This window comes from Neolamprologus multifasciatus, chromosome 12 (assembly GCF_963576455.1).
Source record: "Neolamprologus multifasciatus chromosome 12, fNeoMul1.2, whole genome shotgun sequence".
Lineage (NCBI taxonomy): Eukaryota > Metazoa > Chordata > Actinopteri > Cichliformes > Cichlidae > Neolamprologus > Neolamprologus multifasciatus.
Window position 1 is genome coordinate 15,622,199 of NC_140450.1, and position 23,673 is coordinate 15,645,871.

The following is a 23,673-nucleotide window of genomic DNA, read 5'->3' on the forward strand; positions in this document are numbered from 1 at the left end:
TCCTGCACGTTTTCTTCATACAATAACACTTAAAACAACTGAAACTGAATTCAGAAAACTGAAAATAAATAAACACTTAATTTTTTTTTTTTTTTTTTTTTAAAAACCAAACTAATTAGTAAATACAAATGTGTAAAAAGGCTGCAGTGGGTACAAAATAAAGTAAACTGCATTTCTCTATTTCTTTTCTTTGGAAGCTCATAGAGGAGATGAAGCTAAATATTTCATTGTGGAGCACGATGTCATGTATTCTTTACAGCTTTATGCCTAATAAAAGGATAGGTATGTTAGTGTTGTCACTCTCATCAAGGCTATTGTTGCACAGGTGTCTGTAAATACAAGTCTGACATTTAAAAGCAGAAAGTTTGATTGTAAAATAATGAATCAGTCCCACATTGCCTGTACCATTTCTCATGAGTGGTAAAATAAGGCAGATCAAGCTGGCTTTTTTCATGCCTATCACAACTGATGCCAAGACAAGCGCCAGCAGCTCATATTTTGGCAAAGTAGGTAGCTGACAACACCTCATCAGGTTCCATTAATGTCCTGCCGAGACAGATGAAGGGAAGGTCCGGCCTCATGAAATTTCTGTCACTGGCAGTGTTATACTGCTTCTGGTTATGGTTACTGAACAGCTTTTAAGGGTACAATGTGTCATCCATTGAGTAACAGTTGTAACAGTCCATTTGAACTTAGAATTTTAGATAAATGCAATACATTTTAAATGGGATTTGGTGTTTTGTACACTCTAGTGGTTCTAGCGGCCATAAATTTAAAATCAAGCCCTCTATAAGAAGGGGGTAGATTCAGGCAGTGGCAGGAGAAAATATGCTAAGCTTCATTCAATAATTAATTTATTCATTCTTTCATATGTCTTGTGCTCAGTGGTCCATTTTGACGAAGGAGTGAAGCTGACTGAGAAACAGAAAGTCAAGTTGGTGTTCTTTGATGGACGACGTGAGACAACTCAAATGCAAAGGTGCATTTTTGATTTTGGTCAGAGCCGATCTAATGCTTTGAGTTCCTTTGTACAAAATATTCTTTCAACAGGCCACTAGTATTCTTTGGACCATGAGCCCATGAGACAGATACACTTTTGTTACTTCAATATTTTTTCGGCTTAATGCTTTAAAGCCTTCAACCAAACTCCTCCATTCACTTCAGGCTTTGGAGATATGATCAATAAATACACGAATGTGAGTACAGCACCAGGTTTTGAAATTCTCTCCTTCGTGCTTTACCAGATAGTTCAGTCTGGTTAATTCTTCCCCTGGTTTTCTGCAAAGAAACTTTCTATCATCAAATTCATGTGATGTCTAAAAATCACTGTAAAGTGCTTTCTGATAGCAAAATTCTGAAAAAGCAACAGTATTTTTTTTTTTAATTTCTGCATTTTTTAAGTACTGTGGGTACATTAGACAGAATATGTATCAAAGCTTCTATTCTTCCACAACTTGTGGACCAGCATATACCTGCAAGTGCTCTTGTATGTCTTTACATGCCGAAGAAGAAAGAAAACTTACTCATAACAAAGATAGTAAGAGTCCTGTATGGCAGCTCTTGGCATTGTTATTCTTGCAATACATGTTACGTGTTAGTTTGAGAGAGCTGGTATTGTAAAATAATATTAAAAACAGCAATTTTCTAAAATGTTACTAAAGCTACAGTAATGTTATACCGCTCAAAGTTACTAAACACAAAACATTTTAAAATACATGTTATGTCATGTCATGTATTTAAAATGACTTTATGATTATTGAGTTTCTGTTTCAGTATGTGGGATAATCCCATGGTATCAAACTGGGCATGAATCATGTAATCTACTGGTACTGGTAGTCTGGATGTTATGGCATCGATAATGTGCCGCTATACTTCTTCACTTAAGTCACAATTCACAAGTAGTAAACTGGATGATGGAGGAAGTTTTTTTGTTGTTTTTTTTGCTGAATCAAATAGAGCTTTTGTGCCAAATAAATTCATAATTAATGCATTAAGCATTTAACCTCCAGTTCACACAGGTGACATTAGCAGACTGATGTACCTGAAAATCAGAACTTGCCCAAATGTAGGTTATTGCTAGATGTTTCCGACTCGCTAATATGACAGCCTCGTTTCATGTCATAACCTTATGGCCGTGCTTACGGGTCACTATCGCTATCTGACAGGATGAAGAAAAGGAAAGAGATTGTTTTCCTTTCAAAAATGTCAAATTACCTTCTAAATGTAGTAGAAATCACACCTTTGAAGTTAAATTACTAACCCAACACTGACACAAAATCATTGAGGATTTTGACCTAAGGCAGTTGGCATGAACCCTCAACTGATGTGAGATTGTGCTGCTAAAAGAGCATGCACGCTACCATTCCTGTCTCACTCTGCCAAAGGCATTCCCCTCAGACTACAGTCACTATCCATTGCATAATAACCTAAAAAGCATGCACATAAACCAGAAACATCCAACCACATGTCTTTAGGCCACAGCAAAAACACGCTGCTCCTCCCTGGAATAAAGTGCATACCATGTACTTATTTCGGCTAACAGGCACTACATCTTCCTCATCCTCCACAACGGATGTACTGACTACTTGATTGTTGACTGAGTTAATCACCAACAGACCACAGGTGTCTGCATCTGTAAATTAACAGCTTTCACAAAACTTTTAAAAAAATTCCTAATTAGTTTTTTTTCTCCATTATTCTAGGATTTTTGCCATCAAACATACAAAGAAACCTTACATACCAGCTGACTTCAGCTTGGTATTACAAAAAAACTACCACAAGTCATTAAACCGCTCATTTATATTAATAAAGCGCAGTAGAATGTATTGCATATTATGCATATTGCTTTCTAGCCATTAATTACATTTCTCTACTGTCTGATTTAAGATCAAGACCGGTGCAGAAAATAAAATCTGTGTTATAACCATATTTTACATCTAAAGGAACACACCTCCAAGTATCCAAGTAATTAGCAAAAACTGGAATGAAGGCAGTCAATACTAGTACTGACTGTTAATTATTGTTAAAAAAGTTTAAAATACATAGTGCAGCATCAGCAGCTCTCAGGCAGTTTGGAAGGAATGCAAATAAGAGTAAATCAAATAAACCTGTTATAGTAAGAAGAGCTTTTAAACATAATTTCAAATAAGCAGGCTACATAATTGGACACTGTTTAGAAACTTCCCACTGGGATGCATTATGTCAGCTCCCTTTCAACTTTTCATGTAATCTCTTACATCCCGTTTAATGTTACATTTCAGCAGCGCTGTCATTTTTCCACTTGAAGAATTAAGACACATTACACATTACACTCTTTTCCCCAAGCGTACTGCGTATATTCACAGACATAGTCTCCATAAGTACGCAGGCACACAAACACGCTGCATACCATGGCATTTTTTACAATATGGCGATATGGCAACACGTTCAAGCATACTGTACAGCATGTCGTGCACCGAGATGATCCTTATAGCGCTCACTCACACATACAGTATGAGAGAATGTACACAGGCCTGATTTGGCTTGACTGCACAGTAATGCACTGGGGTTAGATGGTTGTCCAGTGTGCATAACCTTCGGCAACTACATGGAGATGAAAAAATAAGACTGTCTGTTCTCATATTCCACTGGGCTGCTGAGCTGCACAGCTAGACAGGAACAGCAGGAGATAGAAGTGCACATTATCAGCTGACTGCCTAGGTTTACCACTTACAGCGTGTACTGTAAATCTGATATGTGTATTTATTGATACAGAGACACACCGATAAAGAAATCACATTATTTAACCGAGCCGGGATTTGTTAAATCATATTTTTTAAAATGCATTCATAATAAAATTGTGAGCTGAAAATTATATTTCCTCTAACGCTGGCTTTCTGCTGCCAGTACTGGAGGGTTTAACATTTCCAAAATACCATAATAAGTCTTGTTGTACTGCATCACTCTCTGTTGATGTAAAATCTAGAAATTTGTTGACATGACAAACTAATCCAACTAAAGCCCTGTCACATGCATGCACACAGATAAACAGAAAACAAATGAAACACATGCTACACAAAAACCTCTGTGTCATCAATAAACTGTGAACATCCACAAAGAGTGAGACGAGGAATATCTAAATAAGCACTACTTTTTGCTGTCTAAAGTTAATCCCACTTTAATTCTGAATATTGACTTTAAACTCTTGCCTTTGTAGCCTTGTTACATACTAATCCACTCTTGCGCTCCCCCTCACCACTAAACCTTTCCTGAATTACAGCCCATTGTCCTACTGTGCATGTCCGGTTCTAAGCTCTTTGAACTCTGTTAAATTTGAGTGTACGTAAGCCAGTTTCTCCATGTATGTGTGAGAGCATGCACTATAGTTTTCAAAATAATACCAGACAATTTGGAAATGGAGCACAAATCTGATTGTCCTTTCCCCACAAGCTTTTCTATGCATACACATATAAAAAGTAAAATAAATAAATAAAAGGACGCCCACTCGTATTTTCTCCTGTACACAGAGGTCACCGGAAATCAGTGGAATTAATAGGAGCAAAAACAACAATATCCTGACGATTAGAGCCGGGACCTTCAGACTAAAGAGGATTTTCAGCTTAACTTTTTAAGATTTAGCTACAAGACTTATGCTCAGGACCACAGTGTAATTGAATAAGACATTTGCATAAGGATTACCAGGACCCAGTTCTAATTCTTTTTATTTAATACCGCAAAGAGATATTTTCAGTCAAGTGAATAATGGCTGTAAATAACAAAGGTAAAGCAATAATGCACCCTCTGACATCACAGTGTGTGTAAAAGGGTCAAGAAATTAAGCAAAATAAAGACATTCAAATTCTACTCATCCAAACATGGAGTTATGAATTGAATTACAGTGTGTTAAATGCAACAAAACTCGTGGTGCATGAAGCTTAAATGTTCTTGACTGAAGTTCACCGCTTTCCCTGAAGCAATAAACACTTAGACAAGATTATTCTTCACACACAATTTATAAATTCCCACTTTGTTGAGACTATCCTAACAAGGATGAGCCAGAGGAGGGTCGAGACATTACAAAAAATACAAGTAATGCAAATTAGTGCAACGGGAGTAGTTGAATATAGATTTGAGTAAAAAAAATGCACATAAACCTGACCTACACTGTGTTAAATCAAAAAGAAAAGTGTAGTTATCATTCAACTAACTGAAGCAATAAATAATGCAACAGTTATAAAGAGTGCTTCAAAAGAGGACTTCTCTATTCCATAACCATTAAGAACTTCTTTGTTTGTAGACACCATCCTCCCTGCATCTGGATGCTACATTAAACAGAGAGTCTGAGTCAAGCTGCAGAATGGTACCCTGGTGACAAAGATAAAGGGACTGATCAGATCGCATAAACATTTGAGCTGAAAGACGTGCACACTCCGCTGTAAGACAGAGCGAGGGAACAAATCTTCTCATAATTCACCCACAGAGCTTTGTCAGCTAACATTAGCAGGCTCGGTGTGAACTGAGATGAAACTCAAGAAATTTATCTTATTTAATGCAGCCAGGCGTCGTTAACATGTTTTTGATGATGAAGATTAATGGCAATGTTCTTAAAGCACTCAAAGAACATATATCTTGCAAATACAACCCAGATGGCTAAACTATTTCTCTGCAACTGAAGTTGCAGTCAAGTGGATGCTCCCTCCTAGGAACACTCCAGGCAAAAAAAGAGGAGCAAAATTCAAGCCTGTTTTTACTAGTTTCTATATTTAACCCGTGTATTTACTGAGAAACCACGCTCACAAAAATGCATGTTGCAGTGAAGTATCTGTATCTCCAAAAGTTAGAGTGCTTTACCTGAAAAAGTTCCACTGAGATTTACAGAACTGTACAAAAGTCTTGAGTCAGTCCTCGTTTCTTTATATTTTGCAAGTGAAATGTGAAAATGGTGCAGCAATTTATTGAAACCATCAATACAAATACAGCATACAAGGCAAAAACAGAGTTTGTAGGATTCTAATTCAATGTTTGGTATGACCTCCTTTATTATTCAACACATCCTGAACTCTCTGTTGCAAGCTTTCTTCTTACCTCTTGAGTTTTGGGGAATAGTTTTCCAGGATTCTTAAAAGACATTCAATGCTCTTCTTTAAATGTTGGCTGACACTGTTTAAGTACTATTGATGTCCGGGCTTGGGGAGACCAAGTGATGGCTCTGTTTTTCTATCCATGTATGATTTTACTGCATTGACAGTGTGTATTGGATCATTGTCATGCTGAAAAATGAAGTAGATCCCAACCAGACGCTAACCAGATAATATTCCATGGTGGAGCCAAATCTACCAATACATTTCTGTGTTCATAACTCATAACTGAAAATAATTTCCAACACCATTGGTTGAAATGCAGCCTCAAACCTCAGCCTCAAAGAGCCTCTACCCTGCTTTACAAATGTTAGCAGAAGCCACTGACTGCTGCACTTCTCTCCTGACCTCTTCCGTACAAACTGATGACAATATCAGCCAGAAATCTGAGATTTGGATTCATCACTCCATAAGACCTGCTGCAATCTGTTTTCAGTCCAGGGCTTGTTAAATTTGACATACTTCAGCCTGTTCTCCCTGTTTCCCTTCCTTAAGAATGGCTTTTTGACAGCCACCCTTCCACTGAGACCATTTATGATGAGTCATCACTGAACAGTAGATGGATCAGCTGAAGGACCAGATGCATCTCTCAGGTCCCGTGTCAGGTTTTTGTTAGCGTTTTCCCATTTCTTAAAGACATGACATAAGAAATTGTATATGTTTCTGTGGCATGCCATTTCTTCTCTTTTCTTCCACTTGTCTAGTTTCCACAAATTGTTTTAAGGACACATTGTACACTATGCTCAGATATGTCAAGTTTATCTAACAGCCTTTTGGGATTCGCCTTGTTTGTGCAAAAATACACCTGTCATACCTTGTACCTGTTAAACCGTGTTATCTTTGTCTTTTTTCATAGGTAAGTGGCAACAAATTATACAATTTTGCAACAGGCTGCAGAAACACAGCCTGTCTCTTTAGTAACAAACGGCCTAAAGAAACAATTTATAATTGATTGTTTGCCAAGTTTTCTGTCATAGATAGACACAACACTTTTTATGCTTCATAGCTCAGTGTTAAGTGGCTTAGCAAACAAACAAAAAAAGACATTGTTCTGAAAAATGGGTAAGTCCACGGCCTCGAGGGCCGGTGTCCTGCAGGTTTTAGATCTCACCCTGGGGCAACACACCTGAATCAAATGATTAGTTCATTACCAGGCCTCTGGAGAACTTCAAGACATCTTGAGGAGGTAATTTAGACATTTAAATCAGCTGTGTTGCATCAAGGACACATCTAAAACCTGCAGGACACCGGCCCTTGAGGCCTGGAGTTCGACACCTGTGGTTTAAGGGTTAAAATATCAGTATGATATGTTCAAAATGTATATAAATATAGAAAAAAGCTTTAGATGTCATCTAAGTACCAAAAATACTGTCTTATTATACACTACATGGACAAAAGTACTGGGCTATCTATACACGTTGCACCTACTGGAGCTCCTCGGACACAGAAACTCGTGCCGTGAAGCACCTGGGGCAGAGTTTTTGTGTTCATGGGAATGCCAGAGGAGGTTTGGAACTCCACGGTTATTAAGCACTGGTGACCTCGCTCTGTAACATTACATTGTCTTTGCCTTCATGGCTCTTAAACTTTGTACCACTTACATCTAATTGTGGAATATCTAGAGGGGAAGAAATCAACATTAAATTCCTAAAGTGACTCGTTGTTATGGTTGCATCCTAATGCAGTACTACACAAAAGTTCAGTGAGCTCTTCTGAACAACCCAATCTTTCATGAACATTTGTGAAAGCACAGCTAAGTGATTGAGTTTACACAACTGTGGCAATGTGACTGAAAACATCTGAAACACCTTTTTTTTAATTTTCAGATGGTATTGATGGTAGCATCACTTTTACATCTGTATTGAACATTGTTGTTGAAATTATGAAAGATTCTATCTGAGAAACGCCAGTAATATGCATTCGTCAAGCTGGTAGCAAGGAGAATACACTTTAGATATACGTCACATAAAGAAGGCACTAAAAGAATATAGGCTTAATGAAAAGGACACAGAAATGTGAGTTTTCCTTTGATAGAGGTTCAACAGATGGTTAAAGAACATAGAGTAAAGGAAATGCAAGAGAGAGGCACAAAGGAGAGACAAAGGAGCAGGAGAAAAGCAAGTCAAAAGCATAGAGGGTGAAAAAAAGAGAGCCCAAAGGGTTCTCTGCAGCCAGACGGGTTCTAATGATGCCGTCTCAATAACAGATTCACTGTGCACGAAGTAGTGGTTGTGCTTGAGTGTACAATGAAGTAAGACATTTCTTTTAGTAGTTTTTTTTTTTTATCTGGACATACCTTCTCTTTTTTACTACCGGAACACAAAGAACAGTGTGATATAAATAAACATATAAAAATTGTAGAAATCCTTTAAAAATAAATCATTTCCGCCAAAGCAGCTTTAATTTATTTTTCAACACTTCAGCTCTTTAAAATCACATACATTGGGCTCTGGAGTGAACAATTCTTCTAGTCTGAAGAATGTCAGCAATAGAAATAGAAACCATAGTAATGATTTAAACCTTAAGCAAGCAGTGAAGAATGTTATTTTCTGAGGTTCAAAGCCCCTTACACATACAAAAGCAAAACATTTCCCAGGAGTTACCTGCACTACCTAATATTCCACCACTTTAATCTGGATGCTGCTACTTTTACAGTGGCTGCATAATCAGCACAAAAAACCCCCCCAAAAAACACAACAACAATCAATATGCTTGCTTCCTCGCTAGAAGTCCCTGTGGCATTCATTACTGTAAATAAGAATGAAGTTTACTTGACTTGCTTAAGGATACAAATTTGTAAACCATTATGAGGCTGTGACTTATGCCACATTGGGGCATTCAAGAGACAAGCGTGTGTTGATTTAATAAGAGATACAAGAGCTATATGTTTATATACTATAATGGAATATGTATTTAAAATTAGCTGTAGATTACATTTCTGAGACACGCCACGCATAATAAGAAGAAACAGTGGGAGCTGCATTAATGCAGTTAGATCAGCGACACATTCTCATCACGTAGTGCTGTTTGAATGACCAACACAGCTGTTACTGTCTGTCTAGCATATTTATTATTACCTTATGTTGTTTGCACTGCATGGACCGTCTGCATAAATCATTTCACAGGACAGGTTTTCAGCCTCCGGATCTGTGTTAATGCAAAGTATGTGCTGATCTCCATAGATGCACATAGTTTGACTGTAAACATTTAAAATATATATATATAAAATCAAGAACTCTGCACCTCTGTGTAGGAATTTGACCTCTGTGTTTAACCCAACTGGGAGCTATGAACACACGGTAGAAGACATAAGCAAATGCACCCACTAGCAGTTAAAACAGGAGGGCACCAGGCAGCCAGCGGCAGGCCTTCAGAAATAACTGGGGGAGGGGTTTTCTGTGCATTGCAGCACTTAGGGTAGAGGCAGGGGGCGCTACTCCAACAATCAAGAGTCCACAAGTGGCTTTGTTGAATCTGATATGAGGTACAACACCTTAACAGCACAAATGGAGCATGTTCAGGATACTTTATCCTATAAAGAGCTCAGCTCAGATTTACGATGTTAAATCACAACTTACTGTCTACCACAGTAACTTGTGGCATATGAAAAACAATGATGGCCTTACCCATATGGAAAAGATATAAATCTTATAAAGTTTGTATCTGTCTTGTGTGAAACTTGTATGAAAAGCATACAAGAGTGAAAACATATTTAAGATCCCTTGAAAAATTATATAAATATAAATGAAACTTGTATGTTTTGGATACTTACTAAAACAATGTATGAAAGTAATGAGAAAGTGGCCACCTTCATGAGTAAATCATATAAGCCTTATGTGATTCACTATATGAAGTAGGCCACATCTTATGCAAGTGTTTTATAAGTTTTTACTATTTCTTTTCCATATGGGTAAGAACAAAAGTCATAAATTCCTCCATGACTGCGAGCAGATGAAATAATTTACCAAACATAACAAAGCAAACTGTGTGCAAATATCTGCTCTCGCTGTTGTCTCCCTTTGAATTTGTGGGAATTTCTTTTTCAGAGCTTTAAGGAACACTACGGTGAACGCTACAATCCAGATGGGCACACGCAGGCAGCGTTGTGACGTGTTGCCAAGTGTGTCAGACAAACAAACAGCACATTACAATTCCATGACAGTGATTAGCAAAGTGTTTAACACCTCTCAGTTCCAATGTTCCAATATTTCTGTAATCGCTGACAGCATTTTAAGCACTGAGGGAGAGACAGGGAGGGAGAGGGGAGAACAACGGAGGGAGGTAAAATGGGGAAAGGGGGGGGGCATATATATATATATATATATATATATATATATATATATATATATATATATATATATATGGATACATACAGCACAGGTACAAATATGAAACATTATATCACAGAGAATATGACTCCAGACAAAGACTGAGGTGGGAGCAGAGGCCAAGTCAGGGGTGAAGTCTCACTGTGTTATTCACTGAGAAACAGAAATGAGTCCAACAGTAATACAAGTTTTTCCTCCTCCGCTATCAGGTAAAAGCTACTACTGCTTATTTATGTACTGTTTTCATCTTGTGAGCATCTGAGTGTGTGTGCTGATGTGCGTCTGTGTGTTTGATGTTGCACAGGTCACATGTTAAGTATTGTGTTTGCATTTCTGCAAAGCAGTCCAAAGAACAGCTAAAAAAAAGACTCTTAAATATTCTTTTGAGCTCTCAAAGTAAATCATTAAATCTGAAAAGGACAGCGCCGACAGAATCGTGTAATAATTCTTTTTTTCCTCCACAACGTGGAAATTAACTACTTCTCACTGAAAATAAGAAAAGGATCATTGTGAGAGAGTTGTGAAAATTACCAGTGAAAGTGTGAAACTAAAAGTAAGCAGAAAGCACACTACAAGACATGCATGTGATCAGATTTGTGCAGCTCTAGTACAATAGAGTTCATGACCGATCATCTCCATGCGTCACTGTTCAGTGAATCATTCGCAAATGAATGAAGCAAAGACAGAGCACAAAGGGACGATGCAGGCAATGCTCTTTGGATTTCAAAGTGTTATAAATGTAACTGTCAAGATTTTTTGCGGGGGTATTTTCCCTCACCAATTTGTCCTTCTTCGCATGCGTATACTGGGCCACATGTGTTAGTATATCTGCATGTGTGCACAATGCAGAACAAACTTCCAAATGTCATGTTTACTTTGTCTTTAGATCGCCACTCCATAATTTGCTGTGGAGGAAATATTTTTGAAAAAAGAAACTAATAATGTTGGCACTCACACAGACACGCTTGCACAAAGATGCATGAACAAACACCCATGCTGAATATGTGGCCAAACACACAGATTGTGGTCAGGCCGTGTGCTTACAAATGACCACTATTACTTGCATGCAAGCTCAGACAATATGCACACCGACTAATGCGTGCTCGCATGCTCACACACAAGTGTGCCTGAGACACTCACACAAATGTTGTACACATGCAAAAACATATTTTCTGCACATTCAGGGAACCTTGTACCCCTGTGAGACACAGTGCAGATAACTGGAAGACTAAAACAGCATTTGTGTCAGCAGAGACGGTGAACAAGACCATGTAAAACCACGAACAAGAGAGAGGAAGGAAGGAGAGGGCAGCTGTAAATATTCACACAGCTACAAGGACGTAAGAGGAACAAAAGACATGAATAACACACAAGGACACCCACATATAGTATATATGTCATATAGTACATGCAACAGAAATGTGCAACTGCACACTCACACACACACACATAAAGCTGACAGTCCCACTAGTATTTATTACAATGCATACATAAGGTTCACCATACACTCTTCAAACACTTTACTATGGACACCTTGTTGGTACAGGGTTGGACCCTTGTACTATATATAGGTCCTGGAATCATCCCTCAGATTGTGATGCTATCATATCTTATTGATATGATAGCATCCCACAGCTGCTGCAGCTTTGTCCCCTCCACACCCATGATGTGAATCTCCCCTTCTTCCACTTCCCAAAGGTGCCCTATTTGATTGAGATCTAATGACTGTGATGGGCATTTGAGTACAGTGAACTCATTGCTATTTTCAAGAAAGCAGATGATTTGAGCTTTATGACATGGTGAGTTAACCTGTTGGAAGCAGTCATCAGAAGATGGGTACACTGTAATCATAAAGGTATGGACATGGTCAGGGACAATACAGGTGTAGGAGATGGTGTTTAAATGATGCTGAATTGGGGTTGTGAGGTCCAGTATCCTCAGTGGGGTGGTTGTAGTTCAGGCGGTAAAGCAGGTCATCTGGAGCAGGATGGTTGGTGGTTCGATCCAAGGATTTTGATGATCCAAGTATCCTTAAGAAAGATACTGAACCCCAAGTTGCTCTCTGATGCATTCTTCACAATACCAGTGTGTGTGAATGTTAGATAGAAAGCACTTATGTGTGGACAAAAAGTGCTCATATTAATGGGTGTGAATGAATGAATGTGGTATAAACCACTTTGAATGCTCAAGTAGTAAAGCACTATATAAAAACCACTCCATTTACCAATATCGCCTACACCATTACACCACCAGCAGCCTGAACCATTGATGCAAGGCAGGATGAATCCATGCTTTCATGTTATTTACATCAAATTCTGGCTCTACCATATGAATGTTGCAGCAGAAATGAAGACTCATTAGACCAGACAAAGTTTTTCCATTCTTCTGTTGTCTAACTTTGGTGAGCCTGTGTAAAATGTAGCCTCAGTTTCCTGTTCTTAGGTGTACTGTTGCTGTAGTCCATCTGCTTCAAGGTGTCTAGCAGGGAAAAATTGGTTTCCATCTGAATAGAAAACATGGTTATTCTGCATAACTTGGTTGTAACGAGTGGTTATTTGAGTTACTGTTGCTCTTATCAGCTACAAGCTGTATGGCTACTCTATTCTGACCTCTGACATCAACAAAGGATTTTCATCCAGAGAACTGCTGCTCACTGGATTTTGTCTGGTTTTTTATAAACCTTATAGATGCTTCTGCAGAAAAATCTCCGTAGGTCAGAAGTTTGTGGAATACTGAGACCAATCAGCCTGCAAGGCACCAACAACCATGCCAAGTTCAACATCATTTAAATTGGCTTTCATTCTCATTCTGATGTTCAGTTTGAAATACAGGAGGTCATCTTAACCATGTCTACAAGCCTAAACACACTGGGTTTCTGCGATGTGGTTGTCTGATTACAAATTCGCTTTAAGGAATAGTTATTCAGTTATTTCTACCATGTGAGTAACTTCTAGTCACTGCACAGTCTCTAAAATCAGCTAGCTTCTCCGCTCTTGAAAAATACATTCAGCTGAAAATATTTCATTGAGAACACAATATTAAGAGCACAGAGGCACAAAGGCACGCCTTTACATTTTTTATATTTTTTGTGTGGATTCTTCATGCATTCTGTGCTGCCAGAATTGGTTTAAATCAATCTACGCAAAAAGCAAGCTGACACTTGCAACAAAAGTTTTTGTCCTCAGATGACATTAAGCGTGTGCCAACTGCATAAACGCACAATACAATCATCCGGGAACAAGGCCTTGTGTTGTACAAGTCCTTCCCAACCCATCTGGTCCATTCTGCCTGTATTCTGACTGATACAGTGAGATGAAGCACCTTCAGCAGGGCAGGCCAGTCTACCCTCGCCTGCATCTGCACTCAACTTCAGACAAGCAATCATACTTCTTCTCACAGTTACCTGTCACTTCATCTCAACTTCAGAAACACACACACACATTCTCAATTTCTCTCTTTGCCTGGTTAAGGGTTCTGCCTCAGTGACCAGGTACAGACGTCAGAGCAGCTGCCACTGTCTGTCTCTTTCCTTTACAAGAAGATACATAACAGTCCCAAATATCACACCGCAAACATACAGAAACCAGACAAACAATTTGAACCTCAGTGAATCATATTGACATACAAAACAAAAAGGAGAAAAACCCTCACTATTGTTCATGCACTAAGAAATATGAGGAGCTAAATATTTCAAGTCAAAGATAGCACAGACCAGCACATCTGTCAACACTCAGACATAAAACTCAAAAGAGATGAAGCGTTTAACACACGCTGCCAAGCGCCCACCCTGCTGAATTGGTGCATACATTCAGATTTAAATATATGTGTGCACACACAAACAGAAAAGGACAGTTTCAAAAAGGAAGCGGTGTTGACAGCTGTGAAACTTGGAGACAAAACCAGACAAGAACAGCCATTCACACAAACTGAGATGTTTAGAAATCCTTCTCCAAGGAAAAGACTGGAATAGCACCAAAGTGAAAGGAAAAACCAGGACATGCCACCCCAATTTCTAAACCCTGTAAATAATGGAAACCTCTCATTTGGTCTTTCAACTCATCCCATCCAAATGACAGAAATTCTTCTCTTTCTCAACAGTATGAAAGGACTGAGCCCCCCGTGTTCAAGTGCTGCAAAGATCCAATAATCTCGAAGTCAATTCTCTCACTCGTCACTTTATAACCTTTTTTTCTGCTTGCCTGCTTTATCTTTACCAAGTCTGTGATAACTGACTGAAACAGGTTTTTTATTAACAAATTAATGCTCTATGTTTCTGGATATTTGTCTGTATTAAATAACATGAGAAGCTACCATGATGTGTAAGATGTAAGAATGCAACTATGTTAAATACGAATCCCAGGAGCCATTCACCAATATAGGACGTGAATCTGTATCATTTAGTACATGGTAGTGGGTAGTCAAAGAACCCATGCTAAACTACAGTACAGAACAACTAAGCCGTGTCAAATGAATCTCAGTGGACCTAAAATATCTGTGGTCACAGTCTTTGGCCCAGTTTTAGCAACACATGGGCTGCTTGTCAGCAGCACATTAGAAGCTAAGATCCTTACCCATAAACCAGCGCCATCAGGGAAGTGTGTGATCGACATCAGTGAGTCAGCCTGGGATCACAGAAGGTACAGACGCAGCCTCCGAAGCAGAGCTGTTCCAAGTTCCTCAGTACGACTCTAACAACCTCACTGCCAAGCATGTCGAAAAACAGTGCAAAAAATTGTTTTACATGGCCTTCCTGCTGGCAGCTATGAGGAACCTCAGCAGTGTTGCCCTCGTGAAAATGGTTTCTGTTTCAAAATTTCTACTATACAAATATTTCACTTTTTGCAAAAAAAAATTATTTGAAACCAAAAAGACAAATACTTAATAAAACAAAAGCAACTTTTGGTTGCTCCCTTATTCAGAAGGGGACGCCACAGTGGGTAGCTCCACATATTTGACTTGACTTTTTTATGCCAGATGCCTTTTCTGACATAACCTCTATGTGATTTGTGTCTCCTCCCAGGATTGAATTGAGGATCTTTTGCTCACTAGACAAATGTAAACAACTACACTATGGATCCACTAAAAATGATAATAATATAATATACTATAATAACGACCTGTAGCCTCAGACTAAGTGAAAAACATAAACAGCACAGAAAGTGCTATGAATGGTGATCGTGCTGAGAGACAGAGAAAGGTAACTGTGCAAGACATCGCTTGAACCGGGATGAACCAGGCTCACAGACAAGGGAAAGAAGCCAGCATCTTTGACTCGTCTCTAATGCTTGATGTACCAGTGGATGCACTCTGACACACTGCATGGCTAAAATTCAGTGACACCACAGTGAGGACTTAATTTGCCTGAATAAATCACCAAAGAATACAAATGTGCTTCACTGGCAAAGGTCACGAGGTTGAAGTGTTTGCATGCTTGCTTACATAGCCGGAATACAATGATAAAACTGAGAACTGTCAGCTATTTACTGAAGTTTTAGATAAGTGCTGCGGGTTGACCTTTCAGTATTCAGCACTGGAAATACATGATTTTAATTAAGCACCACAGAAAAATGAACTGGGAAGGTTCAGAGTTTTTTAAAGACTCCAGTGGCATCAAAATATATATATACATATATATTATACATATATATAATATAATACACTAATAGTCATATGAAAGCAGACATAAATTACCCGTATGTACTTGTGTGTATGTGTGTGTGTGTGTGTGTGTGTGTGTGTGTGTGTGTGTGTCTTGGTCATTCACGATCTCTCACACTGTGACAACATACTGTCTGCCTCGGGTCGTCACTCTTTTCATTTTCAGAGCTTACCGAGTTCTCCTACAACCAGAATTACAGGAGTTAAAAATGCTTTTTATTTCACTGAAACATTATTTCACATTGTTGTGGACTGGTATCTCTCATTCCCTAACACACACATGAAGAACCAATATGAACTGCCCTCATAAAGCAAAGAGACATTGCCATGCAGAACACGATGCAGTGAGGGCCAAGAGGCAAGCGGACTCCCCCCCCCCCCCCCCCTTTCTCTCTGCATGCTGATCATTAGAGAGACAAAATGGGAGAGAGACAGAGTGAAAAAAAGAGAGACTGGCAAAGCAGTAGTGCCAGCTCCCCTTGCAGCTCAATCACATTTAATGCCTGGATAGAGCAAGATGAAAACATCTGCCGGTCACTCCTGCAAATATCACCCAAATAACGGCAAGTCAGTTACAGACCAACAAGTTCTCAGATTAGACAGCTGAATGGTATGTGATGGTGATATAAAGTCTCCCTTTGTTGGTGCTTTTTTACTCTCTGTCTTCCTCTTTTTCTCTATTTGATATGCATCTTCCGCTTGCATGTCTAGTTTTCCACCTCGTCCCCTCATTCCATCTTCAACAGCAACAAAGAGATTAAAGAGGGATTACTTCTGACATGTCAACGTGATGCGCCCGGTGGGCATACTACTTTTTTATTTTTCATGTTGACCTAAGTCAATAAGATACACACACACACACAAACACACACACGTGGACTCACACAAGCAGAGATAGAGCGACAAAGAGAGAAAGTATCTCCACTACTGGCCTCTACTTAAAATAGTACCTTTTGTGAGCTACAGATCAAATCACAATGCGCCTCTACTTGTGTCTTCTAATTCCATACCCTTGCTTAGATCTGCTGTAAAAGTGAGGATAATGATGGATATTTTAGAGACAAGAAGACTATGAGTGAGAGAGAAAGAGTATCATTTTGTGTTTCTAACTTTTAGCTGTGATTCAAAGCACTAGTATCTAGTGGGGAAATAAATAAACTATCGATTAGAAATAAGGTGGACAGGAGATTGAGCAAGAAATCACACTGCCCAGCTAACCATCTGCACTGAACCTTCTTCCATAAACACATACATAGATAAGCTTGTACCCAACAGAAATAACAGCCCATAACAGACTGCACAGTTCTGCTAATTTCAAAGCATTTCTTGCCCAGGTTTCCACTGTATTGTAGATTTAACATACTAAAAGCTGGAGTTATTCCCCCAACTTTGTTCCCTGGTGTGCAAAAGTTGCTGTGCAAAAGTTTTAAGCAACTGTGAAAAAATGCTGTAAACAAAGAAAGCTTTGAGAAATACAAATGATTGTTTATTGGTCCCAAATGTATTCTGCAATGACAATGATCCCAGACATACAGCCAAAGTCATTAAGAACTATCTTCAGCATAAAGAAGGACAAGAAGTACTGGTAGTGATGGTATGGCCCCCACAGAGCCCTGATCTCAACATCATTGAGTGTGTCTGGGATTACATGAAGAGACAGAAGGATGTGAGGAAGCATACAGCTTCAGAAGACCTGTGGTTATTTCCCCAAGATGCTAGGAACAACCTACCAGCCGAGTTTCTTCAAAAACTATGTGCAAGTGTACCTAGAAGAAATGATGCTGTTTGGAAGTCAAAGGGTGGTCACACCAAATATTGATTTGATTTAGATTTTTCTTTTGTTCATTCGCTGCATTTTGTTGATTGATGAAAATAAATGATTAACACCTCCATTTTTAAAAGCATTCTTTGTTTACACCATCTTATATAAACATATATCTATTTCTATATAGATATAGATATATATATATGTCGAAATTCCCAGTCAGGGGCTGGTCTATCTACATCTATTTATCTGTTTAATTTACAGTTTGGATTTGTTGAATTTTTGCAGTTTTGCAAAAGCTTCATCTGCAAAAAATGCAGATTTTAACAACCCATTCTCAGAAAGATTTAAAGGGTAATATGTAGGCGAATGACTGGGTTTCGCATGCCAGTTGTAAAACACTGGGTTTAAAAATGATTGGCTAGAGTTTATTCCAAGAAGACAATGAAAATTTGACACCATGTCTGAAATATATGAAGAACAGAGAACAGCAGGTTCTTGCCAGCTACAGTTCCAGTGGCTGACAAGTGTAGTTACCCAAATTTGATCTGTCTTGTTTATGGTGAGCCTGAAAATGTCTCTGATTTAAGCACGTTGCTAGCACTCTTATCTGAAGAAACTTACAGTAAGCAAGCAGGTAAAAATTTGAACTCTTGCTGTGAGACACTTGCAGAACATGAACCTGCTGCTGTGATCAAACCATCACTCATGGGGATGAGATGCCTAACCGCTGCCACCTGCACAGGGCAGGAACCACAGCACACAACCCCAACTAAGCTTCTGTGCACTTTACTGACTTTACAGCACTCAAATTTATGTAAAACTAAATTTAATTCAGAAACAAAAGGGAGGTTTTTGATCTACTGAGCAACCTATACTCGGTATTGGCAGGTTCCATTCTCTGCAAATTACCAGAATATGCATTTGCTGTCGACAAGACAAATCCCATTCGTTTTGCCATACTGCTGTTGTAGTTCTAATGTGGAGCATCTGCTTGGTCCATGGCCCAGAAAGGACCTCGAACTCAACCAGTGATTTTGGAAACTGCACTCAGTTAGCCACAAACCTGGCGTGGGATCAGCTCTGTAAATCACTAGGGTTTAAATGGATCAGGGTCTTCCCTCCTTGGCAGCATAATACTGTGAGATAGATGGTTTTAAGTGTGTGTGTGTGTGTGTGTGTGTGTGTGTGTGTGTGTGTGTGTGTGTGTGTGTGTCAGTGAATCTGGATGTGATCTTGACCATGCACTTCAAGTTAAATAAAGAGTGGACAGGTGCTTATCTTTTTGCATGTGTATGCTCTCTCTCGCTCTGGTCTATCGCATTTTCGAGGCCACCGAGTTGTGCATCGAATATGTGTGCCCACCACCACCTCGCGTCCTCATCTCATCCTGCAAGGCACGCTCTCCACTGTCAACTCTCTCCCTCCCTCTCTCGCTCCCTCTCTCTTTCTCTCCCCCTCCCACTCTCTGCCCAACCTATAGGAGCCGGAGGTGCTGCTACATCGACTCAAAGTGTATGCTCCTTGATTTGGAAATCACTCTCAACGCAACAGTGCCATGCTACGCGGGTGGTGGTGGAGGGCAGAAAAGACATAAGGACAGACAAAACCTTTTCTTTTCCTCTTGACACTGCAGTAGCTCGCGAAAGAAAGGTGACAGTGCCCCGTGCTCCAGGAAAATCTATAAGTGGAAAATTTCCTACCATCCAGGATAATCTCTCTGACACGCAGGGCAACATCACGCCATCCAAAACCACCTGTTTTCCGCGCACGCTGTGCTCAAAGCAAGGCGAACGCTGCACTCTAAGGGTAGACCCGTTTCTGAAAATTGTCCGCCTTTAATGTATGTGTTAATATATGCCCCAACTTATATATATATATATATATATATATATATATATATATATATATATATATATATATATATATATATATATATATATATATATAGACAGAGAGATGGATAGATTTCTTTTTTTTTTAAACAAACCCACTATGGGTAGACTAAACAGAAAATGGGTTTATAAATGCAACTGATTTTCAGTAATGCCCCCAGCACTAACGCAAACTTCATTTGTATGACGCATAGCATATCTCCAGGTCATCATTTTAGCCGTGGAACAAAAGGCTAAAATTCACAAATATTCGCACTGAAATCCATTTAAAATATATTGTCTACATCCTGAATGCACTGAGCTTCATTAACAAAGAACTCCACTTTATGCCACAGTGCGCCAAAGATATCGCCAGCGACGCTGTGATTTAAGAAGCACCGCGCATAGCAAGGCTGAAACATCCCGTCTGTTTCCTGAGAGACGCACAGAGAGTCTCGTTCTGGCTGCGATTTAGAGGAGGAAAAGCGCAGTAACTTACCGATGTGAATTATTGAATCCGAGAGTGTCGACTTCCACTCCTGGCTCCAAAAAACGGCAACGAGCAACACAGCCGATATAACTTTCATTATGTCCAGAAATATTTTCCCCCAGAAACCGAGAAAAACTACAGCTCTCTGCGTGAGAGCAAACTGAGTTAAAATCCCGAAAACAGAAGCTTCCTTTTTTTAGTCCATCTGTAAGGTGGTGAAGGAAATTCCCGGTGATCTCTGTCTTTATGTGTTCTCTTGAGAGTGTAATGCTTGCCTGCAGATGAAAAGAGGAAGAGATTCCTGGGTAGTCATAGACTGGTGCCCTGTTGAAATTCCTCCCAACATTAAATCATGTTCTGGACGAGTAGAGACGTTGAGCCGTGGAGAAAACAAACCGCATCCAAACGCCGACGCGTTAAAACGAGCCGACGGGCTGGAGGTTGTGGCAGCTCATTTAAGGGAATAAATCTGTAATCATTTGATAACGTGAGAGGAAACCTTGTTATCTTGAAAAGCAGGTTCTGTTATAATGACTCGAGATCCCCAGCCTCTCAGACCTGGCGACGCAGTTTCCCCCTGCACCAATCACCAAACCACCAGCAGCAGCAGCAGCAGCCTCAACGGAGCAAGCCAACGGCCAAAACTTCCATTTATCCCAAAGGCTGTCTTTTTATTTTTCCTTCACCTAGCCACTGTTTAAACACCACAACAGGCAGAGCACCTTGACAAAACCCAGCAGCGACTTTTGACAGTCAATACAAGAAATGATGAAAAGCCTTGTCACATGGCATTAACACGGAGAGGTACCATATTCCGGAATTGTCTGTAGCTTCCTGAAGAGATGAGAGAAAGAGGAGGGGGCTCTAACACGTATAGTATAGAGAGCTCCAAAAGCCACTATTATTTTCTTCGCCAGGAGGGGGGAAACGTAGGCTGGGCTACCAGGAGAAAAATTAACCGAGGGTGCGCGCAGCGACACTCCCGCGGTCCGCACTCCGTATGCGGGTGTTAGCGTCGGCCCCAGCAGCACGCGCGGTGGCTGGTAAAGAGGAGGTATGCTGCGTCCGTGAGGGGTGGGGGGCAAGAGAGAGGGGTGGGGTTGAAGTGAAGAGAGAGAGAGAGAAAGAAAGAGAGGGAGGAGACCCAGGAGAGAGATAAAGAGAAAGAAGCGGCAGCAACTGTGAGCAGCAGCAGTTGCCAGCCGGGGCGCGCATCTACTGTCTGGAATTACCTTGGTGAAAGACAGATGAAATGTGAATATCAGGGAGGGCGGGGGATGCAGAGGGGAGTCACGGAGAGACAGACAGATGAGGAGAGGGGTAATCTGCTCTGCCACGGGCACTTCACTCAGCCGTTGATAGCTAACCCCCGTGTACAACAGGAGGTGGTGATGGGGATGCCAGTTTCTGTGCTGTATGAGGTTATCCGTCTCATCAACTGGGCACTTTTTACATAAAAAATATTTCCATTAACTTTACCCTGCTGTGATGTTTTGTTTTAACGCGATCCTGTCTTTTTTTCTGATCAGTTCACTCATTCACACCACATCCTGGGAGTTGTCTTTCATGCATTTCCTTATCCGAACTGGTTTCATTTCTCTCTGTGTCTTGTAGTTAGCTTAGTTCCCCCACAACTATTCCCACCACGCTTTACTACTCTCTATTCTGTCCTCCTCTGTCGCCCTTCCCTGCCTCCCTGGAAAGATGAAGTCCCCTGTGTTGCTCTTAATCTGCCCCAGACCGTGGATTAGAGATTATAAGGGCTGGGAGCCACAGGCTACTACTGGACTGACTATTTTATATGCATTCAAGGAATGAGGGATTAAACTGACAACAAAACTAAGACTGTCAAAGTTGCTCTCTCATGTCCTTGTTTCATCCCATTGATTTATTATTAAATGTTTATATAACCGCTCACTTTGTATTTTACTACTACTTCTCTTCCAAAGTGACCTGTCTCACACCTGGTGACAGCTGGGATAGGTTCCAGCCCAGTTGCCACCCTAAATTGGACAAGTGGAAGAAAATGAATAGATGGAAACGAAATGAAAGACTTCAATCATGCAAAGTCCAGCGTTTTGCATTAAAAATAAAATACTTATAAAAAGTGGCTGGTAAAGAGGCGGTATGGTGTGTCCATGAGGATATCACTGATATCAAATAAATGGACAGAGAGAAAAGAGAGACCTTTGAAAGCATTCATTCATTTTATGTTTCACTTCTGTTTCTACTGTAAAGCAAAGTGTTTTTTTAAAATTTCCTTATATTTTTCATTTTCATTTTTGTCATTTTATTGCTTATGATAACCAAAAAATTTGTGTCTTTCTAGTGTGCTGGTTCCATTCCAACACATAACAGGTAAAAGCCTATCTATTATAATGGATACACTTTTTATTCAGACAGCTCACACAAAAATACAAGCATTTCTTCTGTTCTGGCATGCTGAGGCATTTGCACCCCAATTCCTGAATTTTAAAACAGTGCATAGCCACAAACTTTAAAACACTCTTTGGCAAGTTTTATGGCTTGCTAAAAAACATTTAGCAGGTTGTATAATATGATATAATTAATTCATGAAAACCATTTTTAAAAAAGAGCTGTCTCAAATTTCCATTGATTTATTTCTGTGTCATGAAATAATTAGTAAAATGGATTTTTATTTTTGTAGTGAACTCTCCAGTAAAGTAAGACCTTCAGCTAAAGCTTAAATGTCTAACATGTTGGAAAATACTTGACAGCTGTTGAGTAAACAGACAAAGTGAGACCTTGACCACCACTCAGATGATTGCATCCCTGCTCACCAGTTTATGTATTTTTGATAATCACTGCTTTAAAAGAGTAAGATCTTGCACCAGATGGACAGTGAACCGTCAGACCTAGATATCTATCCTGAATTTGGCAGAAGATTGATCCCTATCTGTAATTCCTCTATTATTGGTGCCCGAGAAGCTGAGGACGGTGTGGATAATGATAGTATCCTGTCACTTTGCAATGAATGTATGTACAAATGTGGTATCTGTGAGTTGTAAAACTACCTGTACTATATATATATATATATATATATATATATATATATATATATATATATATATATATATATATATATATATCCAAGATGTTACTAAAGGATACAAAATAGTGAAATTAAAAACTTTTCATGCGTAATATCATCCATAGAAACAGCTGAAAATGGTTTTAAAAAATGGTGGCTTTCAAATGGATTGTGTGTTGTATATACATGACTATTTAATTCCATTTGTTCAGGAACTTTTATTACACTAGCTTCCTTATTAGTCTAATTTTTCAACAAGAAATTAGCCTAACAGAATTCAATACACAAAATTCTGAAATAGATTAAATGGAACTGTAGTCAGATGTTGTTATCTGCTGGTGTCAACACTGTCATGGAATTTGTTCACATAACAATGAAGAAAGTCACTGA

The 23,673-nt window shown here is 39.4% G+C and overlaps 1 protein-coding gene across 3 annotated transcripts in view; it reads right to left on the reverse strand.

Moving 5' to 3' along the window:
- grid2 (glutamate receptor, ionotropic, delta 2) overlaps positions 1-21,454 on the reverse strand; it is a 532,677-nt gene extending 511,223 nt beyond the window's left edge. For 2 of the 3 annotated variants that reach the window (XM_085180825.1, XM_085180826.1), the window contains exon 1: positions 20,241-21,454. In XM_085180825.1, the coding sequence (XP_085036951.1) occupies positions 20,241-20,328 (88 nt within the window). In that variant the 5' untranslated portion in view covers positions 20,329-21,454. The remainder of the gene's footprint in view (positions 1-20,240) is intronic. The other variant, XR_014877276.1, reaches the window with a different exon arrangement.
- Between the last annotated feature and the right edge of the window lie 2,219 nt (positions 21,455-23,673).